This window comes from Brassica napus, chromosome C2 (assembly GCF_020379485.1).
Source record: "Brassica napus cultivar Da-Ae chromosome C2, Da-Ae, whole genome shotgun sequence".
Lineage (NCBI taxonomy): Eukaryota > Viridiplantae > Streptophyta > Magnoliopsida > Brassicales > Brassicaceae > Brassica > Brassica napus.
The window spans coordinates 21,218,471-21,245,409 of NC_063445.1; the positions used below are offsets into that span (position 1 = coordinate 21,218,471).

Below are 26,939 nucleotides of genomic sequence, written 5' to 3' on the forward strand. Positions count from 1 at the left end.
GGAGCCTACGGTACAAACAGTTATCGTTTAAAGATATGGACAGCTAAACGTGGAAATTCCGGCATATCTAAAGGGAACGCCTCACCGTCATCTCTCGACGATCGATTGGAGCACATTCACCAACCAAAAGAAAGTAATCGCTGGTGACTTAATCGTTCTCCTTTGCTTCGATTTCGGCAACCACTGCGTCGAAAGCCGTCAGGACTAGCGCGGTTGTCTCGGATCCAATAACAAAAACAACCCTTATTCTGGTTTCATCCGCGACCACGAGACAACACCATCGAAGCTAATGAAGCTGAAATGCAGTGCAACAGAAGTGAGCGCACCAGGGAGAAGAGTTAGGGTGGAGGCAGTGGCTGAAGCAGTGGCGCTTGCAGCATGAAGACAAGTGATCTTCAAGGAGAAAGAGAGGTAAAGCTTCTAACTTTCACATCTATGCTTTTTGGTTTCTGCAGAATCGATCATTCATTTATGATTCTCAGAAAGTTGATTGAGGATAATGATGATTATGATGGTGATGACCTTCTCTTTCCTTGAATCAAGTGAGTTCTTTTTATATTTCTTGATTATAAAAGTCTTAAGACTTTGACCCAATCTTTATGGGTGAGCTTACTTCAAGTGTATGAAATAGGTGCATGAAGCTTTTCTCCATGACGAGAATGCTTGGGACTGTTAGTGATATATGAGTAAACCGTTCGCAAACTCTAGCATTCGGAACGTTACAAGGAGAATGTATGTTATCCCAAACTTTGGTAAGAAAATGTAATATTACTCTTCTAGCTCGCTCTGATTTATTCATTTTATGGGATATTACTAGAGAATAATTCTAAGTTATGTTATATATATAGATACTTCCACATAAGTCTAAGGTGAAAATCGCCAATGAGATCTTTAGTATCGGAATATCTAGGTAATGTTCTTCATCTTGGATTCTTGGTCCTCATCGTAGATTAACATTCAACTTTTATCACATGGTCTGCTTTAAAAGTGTTAAACTTTAGTGTAAAAATGCAAAGCCTATGTAAAGTTGAATGATAGCTTACAAAAAAATCATGGTGAGAACTATGAAAAGAGTCAAACCAGCTGATGAAGTAAGAGGCTTTTTCCGTTTTTGAACTGTTAAATTTCTTTATGCTCTATGTTTCTTTCCACATGATACTTAGTGATTCTACCTACCAGCAGGAACAAAAAGAAAGTGATATCGTCGCATTAATTTTAACCTTTGAAAATCACTGAAAGTTTTTGATAATTTCCTTACATGATAATGTTTTCTATAGATACAGGAAGACAAGCGCTAGGATCACAAACAATAAACTCAAAACCTAATCAGTAATCAGTAAGTGATTCTCCATTTCTCTGCTTTCTAACTTTTAAGCATATACAAACTTCACTAAAAACTACTAATTAATTGTGCAGCTAATCCGAGCCACATTTTCCTACCTGTAGAAATAGGCAGACAAGTCAAAACCAGCTTTTGGTTTTTGGGTCAAGACGGCTGGTAGGCATAGCAGAGAGGAACAAAAGAAACAATTCTTCACCTAGAAAATAGACAACATTCAAGGTAATATAAAAATCTTGCTTTGCGGTGTGCCTCTTTTTGGTCTGGTAATATAAAAGCTAACATATTTTTTGATTGTTTTGTTCTATTTAATTATATAATATATATATATATATTACGACGTTGTCGTTTTTACTATGTTAAAACTGAGAAAGGGATATTTGATGAGATATGAGTTACATGCTTTCATTGTATACAATCAAGTGCATCTACAATAAAAAAAATTCCCTAATAGTTACTTCTTCAAGCTTTAGTTGACGAAGAGAGAAATGAATTTAATAGAACATTTATATGCGGTTTGGTTCATTTTAATTTCTATAATTTGTGTAATTTACACTACATTTAAGTTTTTTTGTTTAGTTACGGTATGGTTCACTCTAATTTCTTCAACTAAATGATATGATACGGAGTGATATATAACTAACGTAAAATATCCTAAGTTTTATATTTTATTAATTTATAAAATAATAATTTAAGAAAACAATCTAAAATAGAATGAAAAAAAATTCAAACAAAGAATTTTGTTTTAAACAAAGTTCACAAAATCTATAATAATTTACAAAAAAAATAATCTGTTAAACACTAAAAATTAATTAATATTTCATTCAAAATATAATTATGATCTGAAACAAACAGATATTCTAAAACATCATTTTCTGTAAAATAAGAAAACATTAATTAATAATTATGATATTAATGAAACTATTTATACAACATTTTAAAAAATTACATTTATATAATTTATCAAATTTTATTATGTTTAATTAATTTAGCTTGGAGGTGAATAAAACTATTGTCATCAAAAAACTAATTAGCGTAAAACAATATTAAAACTTGAAGCTTCTTGAAATAATAAAATATTATATATTCCTACTTTAGTTTCCTTTTATTATGTCAGAGTGATATATATATCATTAAATTTTTGAAATTATCTTTACTAATTTTGTATTATCTATACAATAGAAAATAGTGAATGTTAATGTTATTTTTAGCTCAAAACCAAAAAAAATATTTTTTAATAATAACAATATTATCTCAAAATTATATTTATTATCTGTTTGATAATAGTATTCCTTTCAGATTAGAATAAATTACAAAGCTAAAATATATGTTTATATAAAATTATTTTCCTTATGTTTCTGTCTGTAGGGCGGACCTGCCCTACTACTCCTGAAAATAGAGTTGGAGAATAACCGAGCGTGAGACCACCCGCACTTGACCAGCTTTCTTTCTTCTTCCATTATTTTACGGTACCATATTATGAACAGTAGGTAGGACTCTCTCTTCCCTTTCTTCTCTCCTCTCTCCTCTCTCCTCTCTCCTTTACTATTCGCTGAATCCTTCTTCAGACAAGTGAAAAGAACTTCCGATTACAATCTCAGAGCGATGAGTTCCGAGGAAGAGAAGGTCATTAGTAAGTTCCAATCCATTCTACGTTTTTTTTATTTCGATTCGATTTTGGAGGAACCTAGGGTTCTGCGTTCTTTTTTTTTTTTTTTTTTTTGACTAATAGGTTCTGCGTTCTTACCATTCAGATTGACAAGTCCATTCTTTTGCTAGGGAGAGTATATTGCTCAGACTAGTCTCACTCACTCTTAACCTTCTTCTTTTATTTGGGTTGCAGTTACAAGAAACTTTCGATTGTTGGAAGAGCTTGAAAGAGGTGAGAAAGGTATCGGAGACGGTACCGTCAGCTATGGAATGGATGATGCTGACGATATTCTCATGCAATCTTGGACTGGCACCATCATTGGTCCTCATAGTGTACGTTGGTTTCTTCCTACATCTTACCCTTATTATATAAATATATGTGTGTTAAGTGGAGAAAAAATGCAAACAATTTTTGAATTACTACAGCAACATCTGTTTCAATGTTCCCTTGTCTAAATATAAGTTTCTGCTATATGGTATAAATCCAATAGTATGTTAGGGTTTAACTGCAAATGACTCCTTCCTTAGCTGCGTTTAACTGTATGGAGCTTATACCAGTTTTGGTAAATGAGACAGAGAGACCAAAGGAAATATATGTTTGCACTTTTGGCATCTGGTTGATGTTTTTGTTTTATGTGAATTATCAGACTGCCTATGAAGGGAAAATCTTCCAGCTCAAGCTTTTTTGTGGCAAAGATTATCCACAAAGCCCACCTACTGTCAGGTTCCTGACCCGGATTAACATGTCTTGCGTTAACCCTGATAATGGAGTGGTAAGCTTCAACAACTAACAACATAAGTGTGATAAGGAGAGTTTGTTTTGCATAATTCAGCAACATACATAGGATTTTTAACAAGCTGTGTCAAATAAAACCATCAGGTCGAACCAAGTCACTTCCCTATGCTTTCCAACTGGAGAAGAGAATACACAATGGAAGATTTACTTATGCAGCTTAAAAAAGAGATGATGTCAACCCATAACCGCAAGTTGTCTCAACCCTTGGAAGGTAAAAATTCTTTTAATTGGCATCAGGAATTGTATTTGGTTTTGAAATCTTTGGGTTGACAAGGTAACTTCTTACATACCCGGTTTAGATTCTAACACAGAACTGAACGTCTCACAATCAGGTAATGAGGAAGAGAGAACAGACCCAAAGGGACTTGTGGTGAAATGTTGTGTCATGTGAAGCCAAGGTAAATGAGGAATTTGTAAGAGAATTTAAGAGAGAAAAAACAGTGTAAATATATATAAACATCAGATTTTTACGCTTTGACATTGTCTGCCTCAGACTCCCCTTTCTTCTACAGGCATTAATCCTACCTATTTGATTATGTATCATGTAATGTTTGAGAATATATCAATTCCTAATAAACTCTAGCTCTTCTTCTCCTCGTTCACCTTATTTTTACCTGTATGTGTGTGGGCCCCAATCTGAGGGAAAAGAGGGCATCAAAATAAGTGACTTTTGCATAGATAGCTGGAAAAGTTAAAGTTGGGAGGGTGGGAAAGCATATAACTTTTATATTTGGGTAGAATCATGGCAGGTGTTTCTAGTCATGCAAGTGTAGATGGATACTCTTGATTTTCTAGATTTTGATTCATGCTTAAAAGCGCAGAATTAATATTTTATTTATAAAAAACATCTTTGTACATACTTATATATATATATATATATATATATATATATATATATATATATATATTTATTTATTTTACAATTTGTTTTTTTTTTCAAATATATAATATAGAATTAGTTATGAAAATATGGTCACTGTATATATTTTTAGTGTGCATAATTTTTTGTTGTGCGCATAAAGTTTTCAATGAAAAATGTCAGTTGCCAAAATTTGATAATGATATCCTTAAATATTTCTTGTACATATTTTTGTTGCAACAAAAGAGAAATATATATACCTACTGAATATCTATAATTAACTTCTACTATAAAAAGTATATAAAGTAACTTAACTGTAATTAATTATTAGATGTCTTAATTTTAATTTGACATCCCAATAATCTAAACATTTACCAAATTGATTTTAAAATGGCATGATTTGTTTTTTCAAATGGCTAAAAACATATCAAACTAATAAATATTTGGTTTCTAATGGGTCTCTAGTTGCATTAAGATGGATTAATACTATTTGACCTGCTGTGATTTTTAAATTATAAAACATGATATCCGTGATTTTTTGCTTGAAATTGTGATGGTAAAAATTGTTAAGTATGCTTGTATTTATATTAATAATTTAGGTAACCCAATAGCACAAGATATTTCTAGGTACATAATTGTAGAAGTTTTTTTTTTGTTGAGAAAATATAATTGTAGAAGTTACAGTAGTTCCTATGTTTTGTTGATAATAGTTTTTTCAAAAATAAAGTTACAGTCGTGGAAATTAAGATAATAGATAAAGAATATCATTCGGTTAATATATAAACATTAAGAAATTGTTCAAAACTGTAAATAATATTAAAATGACTACATATTTTGTTAAGATATTTATTTACATATTGGAATATTTGTAAAATATTTATAGTGTTAATTTTTTTTGTATTGAGATTTTAGTTTTCATAAATTTTAAACAATAATATCAATTTCAAAGATCGTGTCGAGATGGGTACCCCCGCCTTTCTTGCCGTGAACGCAGATCGAGTCGTCGCGCCAAGATTCAAATTGGGAGATGGATTTATCATTCTGAAGATAAAATTTTCAAAAGAAATTAATCCACAGGAGACGGTCAAAGATCGAGAAGGCCAAAGAAACTGTTAATCGAGAGCTCCCCATAAATCTATGGAAGAAAAAGATATTGATGTTAGACTCAAGTGGCTTGGATTGTTCCATCACAGAAGCATCAGTCTATGTTAGATTTTCTCATTCTGTAAAATATAGTTTAAAGGTATCTTTTTTAACTCTTTGTTCTTCTTTTGCAGATGGTAAGCTTTCGATGAGTTGTGGAGTTACCTGATGGTGTGACCAAAGTGCACAGACTTGGTGCTAAGCGAGTGTGATTGGGAAGTGTGGTGAAGATGGATGTTCTGATGTGACAAATAGACAAAACTAACAGTTCTGCGGGTGTTTTGTTGTGTGATGTTCCTGAGACCTTAATATGTCTTGCTGCTGTTGAGTTAGCAAGTATCTTACAGTGGGATGGATAATTTGAGGAACCCTGTTGTGATTTCTTTAGCTCATATTGACCGGATTAGATAGTGGATAGAAGACCTTACACGAATCTTCTCTAGCAGTTTATCATTGCAACTCCAGTGGAAACCTGATTTCACCAAGTTATAAGTTTATATTTCCGTCTTTCATGTGAAAATTGTGTTGTTCACTGAATGATTATGCTAAAGAGGGGGTTTTGTTTTGTTTATTGCAGGATGAGATAGTGGAATATCTGTTGTTGGGACTCATGATCTATATGACCATCCACATATCATTGATGTAGCTTAACATAGCTTTTAATAAAGATGGTCGGTCTGGATTCAATTCCTTATTGGAGGAATATGTAGTCCCAAAAGATGTAAAGAAGTTATTCCTCTTGATGCTTGGGTCCTGCTGATAAAGTCATTCACTCTGCAGAGCTTCTTAACGCCTACAAGACAGGGTGAGACTCTAATTCTTTTTTTTTTCATTACGCTATGCTGAGCAAACTGAAATATTATCCGATTCATGACTAAAGATGAATCACATGGTTTTGTAGATATCAACGGCCAGAACACACCAACACACATCCAAAATGTTCAGTTGAAGCTAGAAATTGTAAATTTTCTAATCAGTTCGTATCTATGGTTCTTCATAATATCTCTACATTTAAGAATGTAACATTTTACTCATTCTTTCATTATCATTCCATGTTTCGTTTTTGTAATCCTATGTCTTTTTACTGGTCAATTGCGTATTATTTCGTCTTTATACATATGAAATACGTTGAAGTAGTTATGAATGACCAAAATAGTGCTGTCGACGACCAAAGATGTGATCCACTTTTGTTTCTTTACTAGGTTAAGTGTATTACATTTGATTCGATTTATTACTCCTACGGGATGAAGATAATTAGTAAAACAGTTTTGATTACTCAGTGTCTATAGTTTAGTGTTTTGAACTTTAGGGATGATTTTGGATGTGATTAGTATTGTCTTACCTTGTGGAAAGGTTCCATGTTTTGGTTTCGTTTAGGGTATGATTGGGTTCTCATTTGGTGTTTTTTTCTAGAGTCTCGTTTAGGGTATGTTTAGGGTTTAGGTTAGGTTAGGGTTGACAGTGGTCTCGGATTAAACATAAAAACCATAACCTATACAAGAGATTAAGCATTCTAGCATTCTTCGGCTAAGAACTCTTAATAATAAAACCAGAATAAAACACTAGAAGTTGTACATTAGATTTAGCATGCTTGTTCCTAAAAATCAGAATAAAACACTAGAAGTTGTACATTAGATTTAATAGTCTTGTTCCTAAAAATCAGAATAAAACACTAGATTAGATTAAGCAGTCTTGTTCATTATATTAGAACTAGAAACCAAGATGTCTCACAGAATCTCCTCTACAGTCGAAGAGAGACACTCTGGGATTAATACTTTGACATCCTGTCAATCAAATCCGGATCATTAGCTGCTTCCCAAAGATCCCATAAAACTCTGTGGCGAGCTTCAATAATGTTATCATCATTCAACAAGGACAACTCCAATCCAAGCGCATGGCACTCAATGAACTTCACTGCATAGACACCACAGTCACATGCACTTTTATTCAGATTCCCAACGGGGACATAGGAAACAGTATATGCACCGACTGCGAAATTCTTCTGGTGTCTCGTAGGCTGAACTGCCTTGACAATACGAAGAATAAGGTTTGCGAACCCATCCAAATCCTTGTACCTTTTACTACCCGAGCAGTCAAACACATCAATGCTCCTCGTCAAGAAACTGATGCACAAGGCGATCCAATGATTCCCACTGACATGAACATGGACATACAACCGATCCACATCTACATTCCATATCTCTTGTGTCCTGCAATGTGGTGGAAGGACCCCTTTACCGTACTGCAGTAGCAAATTATGAAGCGTGTAGTTCTTTCTACCCTGACCTTCTAAAAGACCATACTCTTTTTTAATCATATTGCTGAAGACGACAATCATGAAGGCGACACGATTAGGTCTCCATCGTTTCAAAGATGTTCTCTCCCGGAATACGTACATTGCGGCGTCAATCTCCTGCATATTTCGATGATGTTAGCACAAACAATGTATTTAAAAGACACAAATGGAAGCTAATAGTCTCTAAGGTTTACCAAGCTATCAACCCACTCAGATTTATCCATAAGACGATTAGCAATCTCAAAATCTAAAGTAGCAGGTCCAATCCGTAGACGTCTGAAACCAAATACAATGATAAAAGTTTAGAACAATTATACGTTTTATTTAAAATGTAACAATACATGACAGATGAATGAGAATAGGGTACTTACGTGGAGGAAGTTGACCAAGTTCTAACTTTTTCCCAATCCTCTTCACGGAAAAACACCAACGCCGCATCTGGTGAGTCTTCTTTGGTTCGATATATTTGCTCATCATGTAACTGCAGTGGAGACATGGTCAAAGGTCTTGATTTCCTTGAGGTCTTAACTTTAACTTGCCAAAAATCAAAACCCTCAACAAATGTATCTTGGGATAGGTCCCTCAAGTCTTGTGTACTCAATCCAAAATCAAAATCAATAGTTTCTGTAGCAATCTTTTTCCCATCCTATTCATTAAAACTAATAACAATGCATATAAGAAGCAATTTATTCATAACACAAACAAATCATTACATTCATAACACAAACAAAGCAGTACATTCATAGATTTTCATACACAAACATTCAAACATATTACACATTAGAAAACTATTACACAAAGTTTCACATTCCATATTACAATTTACTTAACGGTTACACAATATTACACCATTTCTCCATTTCAGGCTCTTCATGCTCTAAAACTGGCCATTCTGTGTTGCTCCAATCAAACTTCTGTCTAATCCTATCTAGAAGAAGGTCCACTCGTTCATCTTCCATCTCACCCTTCCTTGTATAGTCAACATGCAGAAACATATCACCATTACCAGTCTCTGAAATAACCGAGAACAAGTCACCCTATAAAACAGTTAAAGCATTAAAAGCATTAAAAGCTATACAAATTATATACAACAACCATATATAAGAAAACAATGTGAGATAGTTACCTTCTTAGTTAAGGAGTCCTCAAGCTCAATGATGTCTTCATAAGAAACGTTTGCAACTCCTTTCCAATTGCCACACCTTGGACCGACGAAGCTGCCAGAGACTTGTCTCCCACATATTTCTCCAAAATCAGGAATTGCTTCCATAATCCAAATCTGGAAAGCATATGAGAAACCCTCAAAAATGTAGATGTCCTTCTTACCCAACTTCTTCCTAGCCTTCTCAATGGAACTTAGAAGGAAGTCATACGAGTGAAGACCCCAATGGAACTTCTGGAGCTTGTCAAGATCTATCACCAACTTGATGTACATATCAGGGATGTTCACCTTCTCATCTCTCCCCATCACCACACCCATTATCACACACAGGTAGATCAACCTCATCCTATCAATCCGAGTCCACTTGTGAACTTCTTTTAGATGCACCTTTCGGATCGACTTCAAGGTGATCTTATCACCAGTCCTTAGTAGGTTACTCCAAAACCCCCCGTCATATTTCCATGTTACTACGTCATTGCTGCTTTCCCGAGAAACTTTGAGGCCTGTCACAACATGGTACTCCTGAAGTGAAAACCGGAGAGGCGTCCTCGCAAAGACAAACCACTTCTCATGCATCTTCGAGGTAATCAGCTGCTTACACAAGAAACTATCCACCAATTTCCTTGAAAACCCGAGCTTGTTATCCGCAATAACCATGATATGTTTGAAAACATGATCTATCTTCACATCATTGTACTCTGCAGACATGGCTTTCTTCAGATCCCTGATAAGTTCCATGCGGCAGCAATTGTTGATCTTCTTCACCTGAGGTTCCAAACCCTCTGCATACAGTCGCTTAGGTAGCTCTAACTCCATATCTACAAAAAAACAAAAAAAATGATTTTAGTGAAACGAATCATGAAATGAACCAAAACCATAAGTCAGAAACATAATCGGTTCATATAATTAGATAGTAGCAAACTAAGACAATTCACAAATCAGGTAAGCTCTTCTCCTTCAGTTTTACAGAACATATTCTTCCAAGTCAAAGAAACAAACTTTGCAGTGAAACAGAGACAAACACAAGAACAAAACCAAATTCAAAACTCAGAAACACAAAGACTATCTTTTTGTTTACAAACGAAATCAATTAACCAAACCATATTAAACAATATCAATTCACAAACACATAGACACATCAAACAATAACCGGATCGAGGAACATGAAATGAAGAAAGATAAAGTTCGGACATAATACCTTAGCTCAACACGATTTCAGAGAAAGAGAGTGGCAGAGAGAAGCGAAGATGCAGAGAGTAGCGGAGAGGCAGAGAGAAGGGGAGAGGCGGAGAGAAGCGGAGAGGCGGCGAGAAGCGGAGAGGCGGCGAGAAGCGGAGAGAGGCGGATAGAAGCGGAGAGAGGCGGAGAAAAGCGGAGACACAGAGAGGTGGAGAGAGAAGCACTGAAACCTCCTTTGCGTTTGTCTAGAGAGAAAGAGATCTAAAGAAAAGTATTAGAACAAGAAGGAGAAAGGAACAAACTTTATGACTGAAATTGGATGGAGAACTTTGGTGTTTACCTTCGGTATGTAGGAGAAGAGAAAGGGGTTCCACCGGTGGCTGCAGTCGTCGTCGTTGATTTCACCGGAGAAAACACAACGGCGAAGACACAATCGCCATCTTGCTCGCCGTGAAAGAGAGAGTCGGAGAGATCCATGTTAGGGTTACGGGAGTTAGGGGAAGTTATGTTTAGATCCCTTTTTCCTTTTTTTTTTTTAATTTTTCCTCCGTTTGGAAACAATATTAAACCAACATTTTTTCATTTTAAAAAAAAATCCAATTAATTATGTTTAATATGATTAATCAAAGGTTATTTTTGGCATTATGAGAAATATTATACAACTTAAGGTTAGATTTATACTATAGGGACAACTATGTTGTTTTTTTGTTCTTTTTTGGCAATTTCCTCTTAAAAATTTAAACTAGACTTTTACTTACAAAAAAAAAAAAAATTATGTCTTGAGTGCGGTGTTTGAAATACGCTAGTATTATGCTGTTGCATAAGAAAAAAAACGGTCCACTGAAGAAATATGCTATATGGAAAAACGCGAATAGCATTTTAGGAAAAAAAAATAAACAGAAAAACGCAAATCATACAAAAAAAACCACTGATTATAAAATGCGGATTTTCAAAAAAAAAAAAAAAAAATTGAATTACGCACCGCATATTGGTTACCATTCATTATCTTAATTTATTTGTAAAGGCATCTCTAAAAGCAATTCCAAATCAAAATTCTTTCATACTTCAAAAGCGACTTTAAATTTTTGAAGTTCAAAACTTGATATTTGAAATTTCAAAAATTTTAAGTCCTTTCCATTATTTATCTTTCAAATAATTTTATTAATTTTTATAATTATCATTTTAGTCTTTTGTAAATTATTATTCTAATGTAAAACTGAAATATATTAATAACAATAAAAGAAAGTATTATACAAAACAATGTTCCAATACACATTTAATACAAAATATCAAATGAATATAAAATTATATGAAAACATACCTATTATATCAATTAACAAAAATACAATATTTCTTTTGTAAATAACAAAAATACAATATTTCTACAATTTTATCTTGTAATTTACAAACACAAATAAAAATTCAATTTTCATTTTAAAATACATGTAATATTCTACTATAATATATTATAGTATATTATTAATTAATACTGTATAATATTTTATTATACGTTCGATAGTTGTGTAACAGTTTTTTTATTTAACTTTTATAATAAAAAGTCTATAGTGTAAAATGTAAAAAAATCTAAAACTATATTTGAAGTTGTTTGTTTTGGAAAGGAACATCCTCAAAGTTTAAATTAAATTTTGCCAACTTGAAAAATGAAATTGCTATTACAGTCTATATTTTTGATTGTCCAAAACTGTTTTTTTTATCGCAAGACCAATAAAAAGATTTATCGTGTAATAATAGAACTAAGATCAGCTAAATCTTTTTATTGGTCTTGCGATAAGAAAAACAGTTTGGGTTATTACACTTTGTCTATCGTATTCGGATTTGTGTGATTTGATTTTTCCTTTTTGTTGAGTAATAATATCATAATAACGAAAATGGATTGTAATATAAAAAGGGAATGTTTTTGGTAATTTGTAGAAGCAACGATCTATACGTAGTGTGAATGTGGGGGAAAATGCTGTAGCGTTGTCGTCACCAGACACCAGACGTTGGCTTTGTACAAGACAATATATCGAAGCATAAAAGAATCCGTTGCACTCGGCTTTACGCAATGACATTTTGATTAATGCACTCATCCAATGCGTGTGAACTGTTGACACCGTTTTTAAAGTCTGTTAAGTCTCTAAGTTAAGGAGAAGAAGACGAATAAAGTATAATAATTTTTTTTTTAAAGTCTCAACTGTATATATCTTTACGAACTATCTTAATTTTCATGAGATACCGAGAGCAGCTCCAACCCATTGCTATTTTTGCCTCTATTATAGTATTTGGAATCAATTTCATTCTAACTTATTGCTATTTATTCCTCTAAAATAGAGATTGCTATTTTTTCCTCTATATTTAGGAGAAGAAATAACAATCTCTATTTTTTACTCTGTATTTTGAAGATTGCTATGATAGGGTAATACATTGAAGCAAACTTCATCTCTATTATAGAGATCTTTTTTTTAGAAGAGAATATAGCAAAATACATTGGAAATGGTCTAATTGTTTGGTAAATCCAATCTGCGGAAAAACCATTCACAACCTATCCACTTCTATCCGTTGTTATTGACATAATGTACTTAAAATTTCACTAAACTATAACCACATTATAACAACAAAATCACTTATATATTATTTGAGCATCACTGCAACATTTGAACTATGCCACATGATATCATTAGAATGATTTTTGAAATTCTCAGAAAAGTAAATTGGTCTATCCTTTTTTTTTTGTCATCGACTTATACAGACTCATACTGACTCTGTAAACCAAATCAGATGATCTGTATCCATGTGAACGACGAAAGACGGCTGCTTCCTAACACTGCGTGCTATTCTATCCGCCTTTGTATTTTGCGTCCGTGGTACATAGATAATCTCTGATCGGGTGAAACTCTCTTTCAGGTTCTTGACATCTTCCACATAATTTGCAAAAGCTGGCCATTCTTCTGGTTCCGAAACCATCTTCACCAATTGAGAACAATCCGTTGCAAATGTGACCTGAAATTGACGTAAATTCCTCATACATACCATTGCCCATAGTAGTGCTTCCATCTCCGCATGAAGGGGAGAGAGACTAGCCCGAACATTTCTTGCCCCCAACAATCCATCGAATCCTTCTAAAGTATTGTACCAACCTTGTCCTGAAAAAGTATCACCCTCTTTCCATGAGCCATCCACAAAACACCATCTTCCTGGAATTAACGGCAGGGTCATATCTACTATTTTTGGTATTGTCCTCTGCTCCTTCAAAATATGTGCCTCAGCCCACAATGTTGATTCTGTTTCTGCCAATTTAAGCGTATCCAAAGGATCAATATCCAGATTATTGAAAACTTTATTATTCCTAGCTTTCCAGATATACCATAGTATCCATGCAAACTGATGATCTTCCATCTGCGGTACAACTCTCCAGAACAGATGATCCAAATTTGTGAATAGAGCACTTGTCGGAAAGATAGCTGGGTTTGATGGTATCTTCGATAGCGCCCGAACCTGAATTGCTGGAGGGCATTCAAAAAACACATGGTTTATGGATTCCTCTTGGGCTCCACATCTTCCACAACAAATATCCCCTTGTATTCCCCTTGCATGTAAATTCTTCTTTACTGGTATACATCCTGTCAGTAATTGCCATAGGAAATGTTTTAACTTTGGTGGGCAACGTATTTTCCAGCAGTAAGCCTTCAGAACATCTACAATGAGACCAATTAATAATGGTGGCCTTTCTCTATCTGGATAAATCCGTTCCACCTGATATCCTGATTTGACCGTATATTTTCCATTCTTTGTGAAGTGTCATCCATCTCTATCTATCCTCTGAGTCATGCTCAATGGTATACTTTCTATAAGTTTCGCATCCTGTGGATCCACCAAAGCCCGAGTTGCCTGTGAATTCCAAGTGTGTGAGGTAGAGTCTATGAGAGACTCCACTTTAAGGTCCGGATATAAATTGTGTTGATTTTTATTTGCTGGTCTCGGGCGAGTGGTTGGGAGCCATGGATCATTCCATACAGAAATAGAAGAACCTGATCCCACCCGTTTTATTAGTCCTTTGCTTACCAGATATCTAGTAGAAACAATACTCTGCCAGCCATATGACGCAGAGTATGAACGAATCGGTTTCAAAGGTGAAGCATTTCTGAAATACCTCCCTTTGAAGACACGAGAGAATAAAGTGTTTGGCTTCTCTACCAGACGCCATAACTGTTTACCAAGCATCGCTGTGTTGAAATCAGTGATGTCTTTAAACCCCAAACCGCCTTCATCCTTGTCTACACATACCTTGTCCCATGATTTCCAGTGCATACCTCTTGTACTTCCCCCCGGACCCCACCAGAATTGTGAGACCGCGCTCGTCAATTTTTTCACAGTTGCCTTAAGTAACCGATAGCAAGACATTGTATGATTCGGTAAAGCCGTAATCACTGATTTAATGATCACTTCCTTTCCGCCTTTTGTGAAAGTTTTAAAAGTCCACCCATTAACTCTATTGTTTAAGCGATCTTGGACCAAGCTAAAAACTTGGATCTTTGATCCCCCAAGTTTTCTGGTAAACCAAGGTAGGATCCCATTCCTCAAAGATTATGAACGCCCAAAATATCCTTTAATTCCTGTCTGACGGATTCTTCGATCTTATGTCCAAATTGAATTGAAGACTTATCAAAATTTATTAGCTGCCCTGAAACTACCTCATATTCTTTTAAAATCTTGAGGATGGATTGACGCTCTTCCTTTTGAGCTTTGCAGAAGAAAAGACTATCATCCGCAAAAAGCAAATGAGATATCGATGGGCAAGCTCTAGCCACTTTCATTTCCGTTAGTTGTTTCCCTCTCTATGCCTTTTTTATATTTGTAATCAAAGCCTCAGTGCAGAGAATAAATAAATACGGTGATAAATGATCTCCTTGACGTAAGCCTCTATGTGGAACAATGAGGCCACGTGGTCTATCTAAACACATATTATATCTATATTATTAAAAGAGAAGTACCTATTTGAAAATGTTCTTACTTCATTAATTAAACTCCCTATTTTTTTGCTTGTCTTTTTAAGTTGCATTTATGAAATATCCTAAAACGAATAAAACTGCCTAATTTATTACTTATCTTTTTAGTTACATTAATGAAATATGCTTAAATGAATTTAAACTTCCTATTTTATTGTTTGTCTTTTTCAGTTACCTTAATGAAATATCCTTAAATAAATTTGGACATAATGTCATTTAATCAACAAAAAAAACTCATGAGTTATCCTTACGTGCATAATTTTAATAATGGAGATTTTAAAAAAAGTTCATCATTAAAATGTTACCTAAAACATACAAAACTAATATATAACATGCATCAATAAAACTAGAATTTGACTCACACAATTATACGGATATTATTTTCAGTTGATTAAATTAAAAAATATTTATTTATTCAAAAACTATTTAAGAATGACTATGTTTTTAAAAATTATATGGTATTATTTGCTCATAACTCATTTGTCATTTGATAAATTGTTAGAAATAAAATTTTAGCATAATATAACTCAGTTGTCATTTGCTAAATTTATGGTTTTTATTTATATTTTTTATTATTTAATTATAATATTTTTATTTTATATTTGAAAGAGAAATGAATTTTCTTTCAAACAGTATTTTTGTAAATGTATTTTTTTTTTAAATAATCAATTTAAATTGTTATTATCATTGAATATAATTATTTTTGACATAATTTGAGTTTTCGTTTACATCAAAACTTATCATATTTTAGGATAATTTTAATTTAAAATGTAATTTTCATATTTTTCAAACAAATTCTAAAAATATTTTTTTAAATATTTTGTTATAAGTTAAAAAAAAATATTGAGTTGCATTTCAAATAAAAAAGTAAAGATATTAAAAAAATTCTAATTAAAATATGTAAAATTTAATATAGTTTTAAGGAAATGGTCAAAAAAAAAAATTACACATAAAAAAAATCATGATTTTTGTTAACTGGGCGGATCATTATTTATATGATATCGCAAACGAAAGAAAAATTTACGTTTTTACAATTATCTAATTAACTATGTATACTCATTTTTCTATATATTTTTATATGATATCACACATTCGTAAAAAAATAGATAGTGTAAGATGCAAAAAAAAAAAATTACTTAATGAATATAATATGAATGAATTTTACAAATACATCATTTAATAAAATAAATAATTAAAAACTTAAAATTCATATCCGCGCTGGCGCGCGGATCAAGATCTAGTTTTTTTTATTAAAATAATCATAAAATTAATTATTAATGTATAAAATGTATTTCCTTCTTTAAAAAAAATTATGGGATTATCTAATGTGATTAAAAATATAAATATATATGACAATTAATAATTTTGAATAATAAAGATTTGATAATAATTTATGTATTTTATATAAAATTTTAATTTATATTATTAAAAGAAATTAAATAATCTCATTAATCATATAGTAAAATTTTAGTTTTTTTCGTATATGTAATATTTAAATTTTAAAAATGAAAATCAATTAACAAAATTGTTAAAAGTCTCACATAGAAATTATGTGATCAGTGGTTTCATTTTTTTTATAACAAGACACAAATAATCATATATATATATATATATCTTTTATATCATTTTAATTAAATATATACTATTATATATAGTATATATATAATTAATTTTCCAAATTTTCACTAAAAATGTATTGATAACTTATTTTAATTTCAAAACTTACATTGAACTTTTAAAAATGATTAAAAATTACTAAAACCATTAAAAATCTCATAACGAAAATTTTGTTATTAATGGTTTAATTTTTTTGTTATAAAATTATAAATGATTATAAAACCATACGAATAGAAAAAATCATTTAATAAATAAGCATATTAAATATATATATATATATGCTAATATCATTTAAATTTAATTATATATCATATAAAATAGATAAAACAATTGTTTGGATTTATTTACTATAAAATGATTGTAAATAAATTATAGTGATTGTTTAGATTTATGAACTCGCACAAATTATTATAGATGTAATTGTTTATTGACTTCTCAATTACTTAATATATGTATATTATTTCATAATATATAAAGGAACGCAAATAAATAATAGTATATAAAACATTTATATATACAATATTCATTATGCGCAAGGCGCAAATCTTAACCTAATTATTTTTAAAATTAATCCATAATCTTTTTGAGGTCAATAGTTGATAGTATATGTGTGTAAGCATAAACTATTTCTTTCATACAAAACATAACATCTAAACGTGAATTCTAAAGATGGCTAATCAGCAGAATTTACTATATTTATAATCTTAAGAATTGTATTCTATAATTCATAATGACTATAAGTCTATATCACATGACTGTTATCAATCTACCCATCCGCCAACATAGTAAGAATTCAAATGATAAAATGTTAGTCATCCATACTAGTCAAAAACTCAATAATTAAAGTTTGTAGGCTTTCGTTATTATAAAAGAGAGATAGAACAGCTACGAAAACGATGATATCACCATAAGAAAATACATGTGTGATATATAATATATTACTCTTAATAACTTGTCTAACAAAAAGCACTTTTTAAATCTAATAATTTTATCATATCTACCCACCATAGTTGCTTTTTTGAAACATTTTTTTTTTTGAAATACACCCACCACAGTTGTTGCATTATTATTTTTGTTAACCAGGATGGGTTCGGGCCTTCGTCCTTAATCCTCCATAGGTCCGGGGCCGGCCTGCGCTGATACCAATAACATGGCGTAAAGCACTCCTTCTCATAAAAATCGAACTAGAGATGCAATGGAACCTACTCCAAACACTAAACCACTAGCCTAATGGACCTTGGGCAGTTGTTGCATTATCACCAATTTGATCTCCTTTGCGGGTAGGTAATGGAAAGAACGATTCTTTATAAATGAGTATATATATATATATAGTCTCCGCTCATTCGACCCCATTTTATTGGTATTAAATATAAACTTTTTTGAACCAAAATATAATAATATATAAACCTATATTAACTTCTAAATGCTAAATTCATCTGTTTTTATTGATTGTCATTTTAGACTAATATTTTCGTTTTCAAAAGTTATTTTAACACTATTTTGAATAAAACTATTTTATTTGTGTCGAACTACAATACAATAAACGACTTGTTAGTGATGAGTATAAGTTCATCAATAAAATATTTTCATGACATATAACTCATGTGATGGATTTATTCTAAACTTGTGTTTTTTGGGTCAAAGTGCTAAACTTGTTTTGGTTTAAATTTTTTTTTGGAGTAAAACATTGTTCCCCTTTGTTTTAATGTGTTTTAAAAACATTAATTTGAAACTGAGTATGATAATGTGAAGACAATAGTTATGTTACAAAAGACGACGACAGACGGATATGCGAGACGGACAAAAACGGCAAATTTTGTTATCTAAGAAGCACATGAAAGGTACTCCCTCCGGATACGAATGTATGATGTTCTATCTTTTTATTTTGTATACAAGTGTATAATGTTTTGAGATATAATTAATGTATTTATCTTTAAAATTTAAACATAAATTAAAAAGTAAAATTATGAGTGGTGAAAATTTATTGATATAACCAAAAAGTAACAATTAAAATAGTGTATTTATTGTTTCTTAATATGTGTGTAAAACCTTAAACATCATACATTTAAATCCAGAGGGAGTATTAATAATCAAAACGATTGGTTGATTTTTTTTTTTGACACCATATCAAAACATTGATTAAAAAGAAGTTTTATCAGGAAAAGAAAAATAAAGAAGTTAAGGCTGATGCCGTGATGTCAAACTATTTTTGAAATATTTACAAAAGCAAACAGTGAGTAATTAATTAAAACATAAAGTATTTTCCGAGATTGTGAATAATTGAGAGTCTTGCTCTAGTAAAGATAATAATAATAATTGAGAATTTTATTTAGAAAAACTGAAGTCAAACAAAAAGGAAATGGGCTATATAACGGGGTATCAGCGAAAGCTACGTGGTGCATGAACGAGGCAATAACAAATGCCCTACGCTTCCCACTCGCTTACACGTTTTGGTATACAAATTATTATAAAGAGTTAATTGGTCTCTATCTATACTGGCAAAATGTCTCTCCCTTTTGATTAATAATTTCAAAACCATAATACCCTTAGACTCTACTCTGTGCAGCTGAAACCGTGTCAGTTTCATAGACATGAAGTGATTAGAGCATGTCCAAAGGAGTATCCAAAGTACTTCTAAATGATGTATCTAAGTATTTATGTGATTAAATTTAAATCAAAAAGACATCATTTAGATAGATATGGTTCTACAATTGGAGGTTTTGGATCCACATCTAAATGACAGGTGTCATTTTGTGAGAGGTGGTATTTAAAAAAAAAATGTTCTTTGTCACAGGTGAGTTCACAACAAAGCCACCATGATCTTTTCTTTGTCACTCACCCATAACAATCGGAAAACTCAGATGCAACCATTGTAAAAAAACAGATTTGATTGAATACATTTTTAACACATTCATTTCAAAAAAATGATAATAATAAGGACCAATCTTTCAAACAAAATACAAACAAAACACATAATCAAGCTACTGTATAGAGACACGAGAATCATCTCCATTGCATGTCAAGAACATTAAAACTGAAAATCCAACAAAAATTGTGACTAAAAAACCACCAAACAAGAAAAGTAAGGAAGAAATTCATCTTTTACTTGTTTCACTTTGTCAAGAATACATCATTACCATATTAAACCAGCCCCAAGAAAAGAAAAGAAAAACTTGAAATCAAAACCACAGGTTGAAGACAAAGAACATACAGTACTTGCTCCATAGAAATTTGCCAAAACACATTAACCAAGTAAAGAAAGTTTAGCTCCATCTTATGCCATTTATATAAGAGTGTGATGCAAGTAATCAAATCTCTTATTACAAATTTTCAAATTTTTGAAATTTAGAACCTTTAATTGGTTCTACCATTGGAGGGATAAAATTAAACAAGTATCTAAAATTTTTAATTTAATTATTTTCGCTTAAAAAATTGATTTAGATTTCTAATGGTGGATCTATTGTTGGAGATGGTCTTATTAACTCAAATAGAAACGAGTTTATGCATTGATGGTATTCGTTTGATAAGACATAATCATATAATTTATGTTGTTCATAGCTTATGTCCTCTAAACTTCTTCTGATTAATAATTTTAAATCATGAGTTTAATTAACTTTTGAAAAGATTATGGATATTTTCAAATTTGATTAATAATTTTTAAATTATTAATCATATAATTTATGTTGTTCTTAGATTATGTTCCCTAGACGCCTTCTGGTTAAGGATTTCAAATTACGAGTTTAATTAACTTTTGAGAAGATTATGGATATTTTCAAATTTGATTAATAATTTTCAAATTAGAAGTTTAATTCAAATTATGAGTCTAATTTGATTAATAATTGTCAAGTGAGATGTTATAAAATATTTGTTACCAATTGCTACTTAATTTAGTAGCTGATAAATTTTTTGGTGAATAGTTTATCGAATTATACATTGTTTCATAAATGGTTTGTTACTTGATAAAATGGTAGATACATGATTTTCGAGCTAATATATTTTTTGATAAATTGTTTTGTTATTTGATAAATTATTTTGTTATATGGTACATATTATTTTAGTTTATACATAGACAAGTGGTTGGTATGCTACATAGACTTGTTATCTGATAAAATATTTGTTATCTGGTATATATGTTCTGATATATAATTTGGTATAAAAAAATTGATAGATGGTTTGTTACTTGGTACATGTTATGGTAGCTGATATATAATTTGTTATCTGGTACATGTTATGTTAGATCATATATAACACTATATTTTGGCAGTTACAAATTACATTAGATAAAACCCCTGTTCGGAAACTCGCTAGGCGTTACGCGTACGCTTGGTTAACGTCTAGCGCCGAATGAAAAAATCGGAGATTATGCAGGGATTAATCGGCGATTTGTTTTGATTAAATATGATACGTTTGTGATGAAATACAAGAAAGATTGTGTAGTGTGGTGGTTAAAACTAGTCTTGTCCGGATAAGAACCCGGGTTCGAGCTTTGGAAAAGACATTTTTTTTACTATTTAAGTTAAATGAAGGGCAATTTTGTCATTTACATGTTGTCTTTCTCTTTACAAATTTAGGTTTTCTGCAATTTTCCAGTCGACGGCTCCTCCATTTGGACGAGTTTTAGTTCAACTTTATTCATATATTTTGCTGTTTTCTTGAAAATTTCATAAATCCCATGTATATTAGTCAATTCTTTGAGCAAAACGAGCCAAAACTTGAAGTTTTCGTAGAAATCCGATTTTTTCACCGAATTTCCCCAACTCGCCACGGTTGATGGCCGAATAGCGTTTTTCCGGCGACTTTACGGCTTTCGGCGGCGCGTTTTAGAATAGAGGATAAAACCTTTATGTATTTTCGTTGTTGTTAGACAGTTTGGAAGATCCTCAAATATATTCTTTTTCATATGCTCGTAGTTTTTCTAAATTAAGACTAATAAAGTGAATGTGAAAATATAAGAGGAAAGTGAATATGAAAGTATAAGAGAAAAGATAGTGTAAGAGGAAAGAGAATGTAAGAATGTGTAAGAGGAAAGAGAGTGTAAGAAAAAAGATAGCTTAATGTGTAAGAAGAAAAAAAGTGTAAAGAAGAATATTATTGAAAATCCAAAAAAAAAATGTAGAGCAATCTACCCATATGTCAAATTAGATTGCTAATTTTGACACCATTTACGTATATTGAGCTAATTCTCTCTATTATAAATTACTCATCGAGTTGAATCTTTGATTGAATTATTATCATTTATCAATACATTTCTTAATTCTAAAGATTAAAAAACTAAGGATAAAAGAAGCGTGTGTTTCGCCATTCTCTCTTCACCTTTTTCTGTAACCTCATTCTCTCTCTCTCTCTCGACCATTTCCGTTTTGCTGTCTCTCCGATCATGGCTTCCTCTGCATCCTCTGGTACTCTTTCTTACATTCACATTCTGAACTTAGAGTTTGTGATTCTGCATCTGTACCCGTAACAAAATCGGTCGCTTAAAAGGTTTTTGTGTTGTTTTCTTAGGAGCGAAATTTGTGCCAGAAGAAGATAACTTCTTACAGAGACATGTAGCCTTCTTCGATAGGAACAAAGATGGCATCGTTTATCCCTCAGAGACATTTCAAGGTACGTTCTTCTTGTAATAAAACTCGACCAAATGTCTTAACTAATCTCGTAATAGCTAAAAATAGATTTGTCTTACAGATCTTTTTGTTTTCTGTATATATGTGTGTGGATCTTATGACTCTCATCTGTGATTAAAGTACGTTTTTGATGTTTTTACTTTTGAAACATGACAAACAAAACAATAACAGGGTTTAGAGCAATTGGATGTGGATATCTCTTGTCGGCATTCGCTTCTCTGTTCATCAATATGGGTCTAAGCAGCAAAACTCGTCCGGTATATTTGAAAATCAACTATTACTGACACAGTTAAAAATTAAAGATTGATACAGCTAACTGCAATACATTATTACAAAAGATTTTTTTTTTTTAAATGATGTGTATTCTGATTTGCAGGGAAAAGGTTTCTCGATATCATTTCCGATAGAGGTAAAGAATATCCATCTAGCCAAACATGGCAGTGATTCAGGCGTTTACGACAAGAAGGGAAGGTATCTCCTTCTCTTTTTAATTTTCCAATTTAAATTACATAATATCCAATAGTTTTAATATCCTCTATGTTTTATAATAGTTGTTTTAACTAAAAGAAAAAATGTGAAAATATTATTCCTTCAAATATTTAATTAAACCTATAAATTCAATATTGGTTCTGAAAATTTTCCAACTAAATTAGTTGTGCAGTATCTAATAAATATGAAAATTATATAGAACTGGTAAATAATTTATATTTTGAAACAAAAATACTCTTAATTATTTATATTATAAAAGAAAGGGAGATAAAGTGTTTTTGTTTTAAAGTGTATTGTGTTTATTAATTTTGTTTGTTTTTATAAAGTATATTTTGTTATTAATTTTTTTTGTCTTTTTTATAATCAAACGTTTGGAGATTTGTGGAATCGAAGTTCGAGGAGATATTTGCTAAGCATTCAAAGACACATCCCGATGCATTGACAAACAAGGAACTCAAACAACTTCTCAACTCAAACAAAGAGGCTAATGATCGTAAAGGAGCGTAAGTATTCGAACTGGGTTGGTTCATTTCGGTTTAATTGTATGGACTTGATTCTAAATAGTACTAATATGTGAATTAAAATTTTACAGGATTGCTGCATTTACGGAGTGGAAGATCTTGTATTATCTATGCAAAGACAAGAACGGGTTGTTGCACAAAGATACAGTGAGAGCTGTCTATGATGGTTCTCTTTTCGAGAAACTCGAGAAACAAAAAGCTTCTAAGAAACATGCTTAAACCACCATTTTAAAAACAAACTCTTCTATGCTTGTGATTTGTGAATCTGTTTGTTCATAATGCATTTATTATTGAACAATGGCGTAAAGATTGCAAAGTTTGATTTTCAAAAATTTATAGTTCTTGTCCTTTTTTTGTTTGTATTTAATCAAGTATGTACGTTCTTATATCTTCCAATAAATGATTACTAGACCCTGACCCGTGCGGATATGAATTTTCGGTTTATGGTTATCTATTTAACTAAATGATGTATTTGTAATATTTGATGTATTATATTCACCAAGTAAATAATTTTTTTTGGCATCTTAAACCATTTATTTATGATGAATATTCGATATCATATACAAAATTGAACAAATAGACGTAATTAGAGAATTGTAGACGATATATAAAAACAATGGTTATTAATGTAAAATATGAAGAAATATTATATCATGAGTTAGTATGACATAAAACATTATAAATTAGTTATACATGTTTAAAGAAAATAAAATGATTTTTAAACTTCTATGAAAAATTTAACATATAAGAAATGGTGATGAATTAGTCATCAAATTGTAAATAATTTCATACTTTTGTTAATAATAAATTATTTATATTCTTTGTTTTTCGTCAATATAATTATTAAATGTCCATAACATTAATATGTTAAAATGTCATATTATGAAAGCCCAAGTTGTAACCGTTTTTTTCCGGGAAGTGTAACAAAAAAAAATTACCTTTAACTCTTCGTTTTGTTAAGTTCTGTGTCGGTAAAAGATTAAAAAAAATCTTTCTATCTTTTTCAATGTTCAATTTGAAGCTTATTATGCGAAAATCATACGCAAATATAGACAATTGGTTGGAATCTCTATATCTTTATATTCTTATAAATTTTAAATTTATTGTTTCCTCTTATGCAAGCAAATCAATTACCGAAGTAATAGAACAATTGGTTGGAATCAAATCTATTATTATAATTAGTGTAATTATGGTTACAGTTTCAATATTTAATAGGTACATTAAAGATATGACTTTGAAGATATTTTGTTTTGATTAATAGAAGATATTGGATTTTGAGTTTGTATTTATTGATTTGTTTTTTTATAAAGCTTAGAAAATCAGTGGGATGATTGGTTGGTTGATACTTCCTATAAAGAAAACGAAAACTATAGGTGGTTTGACTATTGTACATCGATCGATGCATGATGTAAGTTGACTATATAAAACTTGAGCATGATCATTTCAAACTAAAATATAGGTAGGTTATATGCATTTGTTATATTGTAGTTAATATATTTTAAATATTACATAAGTCAAGTGATTCACGTTTTCGTAAAAATAAAATTCAAGTTCATTATTGGACCGTACGCGTCTGTAATAAGCTACGTTAAATATGATGTATTTTTAGGTTCATTTAATGACATTAACTTTAAATTTCATTAAGGAAAACTCATTAATTTAACTGGAAAAGACAAACATTAAAATAGGTAGATTCATTTAATGACATTAAATTTAAATTTGATTAAGGAAAACCCATTAATTTAACTGGAAAAGACAAGCATTAAATAGATACTTTAATTTAATTCTCAGTGGCATGAAAATGTAAATAAGTTAAAAAACTTAGGGGTATTTTTTAATGGGTACTTCTCTTTTAATAATATAGATATACGTCAAATTGAAGATTATACAATTAGTAATTACGAGTATCCCAATCTATACTATAAAAGTATAATTCGTCACAGAATTCTGCCTTTATTTTTAAGTTATTTACAATAAAATGCCACTTATTAATTATATAATCTTTTTTATATATATTTTACCAAATATTCAACCAATAAAAATGCAGGATTTATTGTCCAATTATATTGTAGCAGCATTTATTAATTTAACTAATGCCACAAAATCAACGAGACCCTATATTATAATTATTTAGATGCCTTCGTAAAGCAAAAAAAATCCTAACTATATATACCCTAAGCCATAAAAACATAACTCTAAACCATAAAAAATTACAACTACAAAACATAGCTTTTATACCTTTTATGTTACATAGTATTACCAGTATTAATTGCATCAGATATATTTTAAATTGAATGTAATTATTTTCTAAATCTATATTACATAAATCTGCTAAATATATGCGCTTACAATATAAAGTTTAATTACTTTTAGTTAATATTTAAAAACTTTAAATAAAGTTTAGTTTTCTAAACCAACTCACCATTAATGAGTAGATCTTTTAAAATTACTATTTTCCGCATTATTTCATCGAATATACAAAATATTTATCAAGTAGAAACAGATCGAACAAATATTTTTTTTTATATTTTTTTTATGAATTAACAAACGGGTTAATAATTTTATCAACAAAAAATAATCTCGCGTTTTGAAAGCGCGGGTAAAATCTGGTAAATGATTAATTGGAGTATATTTCGGTTTCCAGATATTGATTTATGGTCCCGAAAAATAAACCTAGTAATCACGACACTACAAGAAAACATAATCTTAACGAGAGCGGTTTTCCTCGTTATTTCGTCGTAAAAGAGGCTTTACGACGAATTAGCGAGGAAACGCGTTTGCTCGTTACACGTCTGTCGTAACACATATTTCCTCGCTAATTCGTCGTAACTTAGCGAGGAATATATTTAGTCGTAAAGACGAAGTAGGGCGATTCGTCGTAAGGACCACGTCAATATTCCACGTAAGGACGTCGCTATAATTCCTCGTAAATACCTCGAAAATAGTTCCTCGTAATCTACACGTAAATACCTTGAAAGAGTTTCCTCGCAAAATACACGTAACAACCACGAAATGATTTCCTCGTAAGATGGTCGTAAACTTTTCCTCGTTATTTCCTCGTAAATGGTTCCTCGTAAAATACTCGTTAAATGTTTCTCGTCATTTCCTCGTAAGGTTTCCACGTAAAGAGGTCGTACATTGGTTACGAATTTACTTCGTTTTTATTATTTTACAGAATTTAAAAATATAATTAAAAAATAATTAAAATTATTTAATTTAATAATAAATTAAAATTCACAATAAAAATAAATCAATATGAAA

At 31.0% G+C, this 26,939-nt stretch overlaps 2 protein-coding genes across 2 annotated transcripts; both read left to right on the plus strand.

Moving 5' to 3' along the window:
- Positions 1–2,421: 2,421 nt before the first annotated feature.
- LOC106353782 (ubiquitin-conjugating enzyme E2 variant 1B) lies at positions 2,422–4,387 on the plus strand. Its single transcript, XM_013793577.3, has 6 exons — positions 2,422–2,829; positions 2,908–2,972; positions 3,183–3,322; positions 3,637–3,762; positions 3,870–3,996; positions 4,118–4,387. The coding sequence occupies exons 1-6, from the start codon at positions 2,819–2,821 to the stop codon at positions 4,174–4,176; spliced, it is 528 nt and encodes a 175-aa protein (XP_013649031.1). The 5' UTR covers positions 2,422–2,818; the 3' UTR covers positions 4,177–4,387.
- A 17,815-nt stretch (positions 4,388–22,202) lies between these two features.
- Positions 22,203–24,095, plus strand: LOC106357059 (probable peroxygenase 4). Its single transcript, XM_013796746.3, has 6 exons — positions 22,203–22,446; positions 22,550–22,651; positions 22,840–22,925; positions 23,045–23,139; positions 23,535–23,660; positions 23,750–24,095. Exons 1-6 carry the CDS (start codon positions 22,425–22,427, stop codon positions 23,895–23,897), a joined length of 579 nt encoding a protein of 192 aa, XP_013652200.1. The 5' UTR covers positions 22,203–22,424; the 3' UTR covers positions 23,898–24,095.
- The last annotated feature ends 2,844 nt before the right edge of the window (positions 24,096–26,939 follow it).

Bases quoted from the DNA above. Each gene is read 5' to 3' on its own strand.
- LOC106357059 (XM_013796746.3), top strand. From the start codon at position 22,425: ATGGCTTCCTCTGCATCCTCTG. The intron at 23,140-23,534 runs GTATCTCCTTCT...AAACGTTTGGAG, and splicing joins GTTTACGACAAGAAGGGAAG to ATTTGTGGAATCGAAGTTCG. The intron at 23,661-23,749 runs GTAAGTATTCGA...AAAATTTTACAG, and splicing joins GCTAATGATCGTAAAGGAGC to GATTGCTGCATTTACGGAGT.
- LOC106353782 (XM_013793577.3), top strand. The intron at 2,973-3,182 runs GTAAGTTCCAAT...TTTGGGTTGCAG, and splicing joins CGAGGAAGAGAAGGTCATTA to TTACAAGAAACTTTCGATTG. The intron at 3,763-3,869 runs GTAAGCTTCAAC...TAAAACCATCAG, and splicing joins TTAACCCTGATAATGGAGTG to GTCGAACCAAGTCACTTCCC.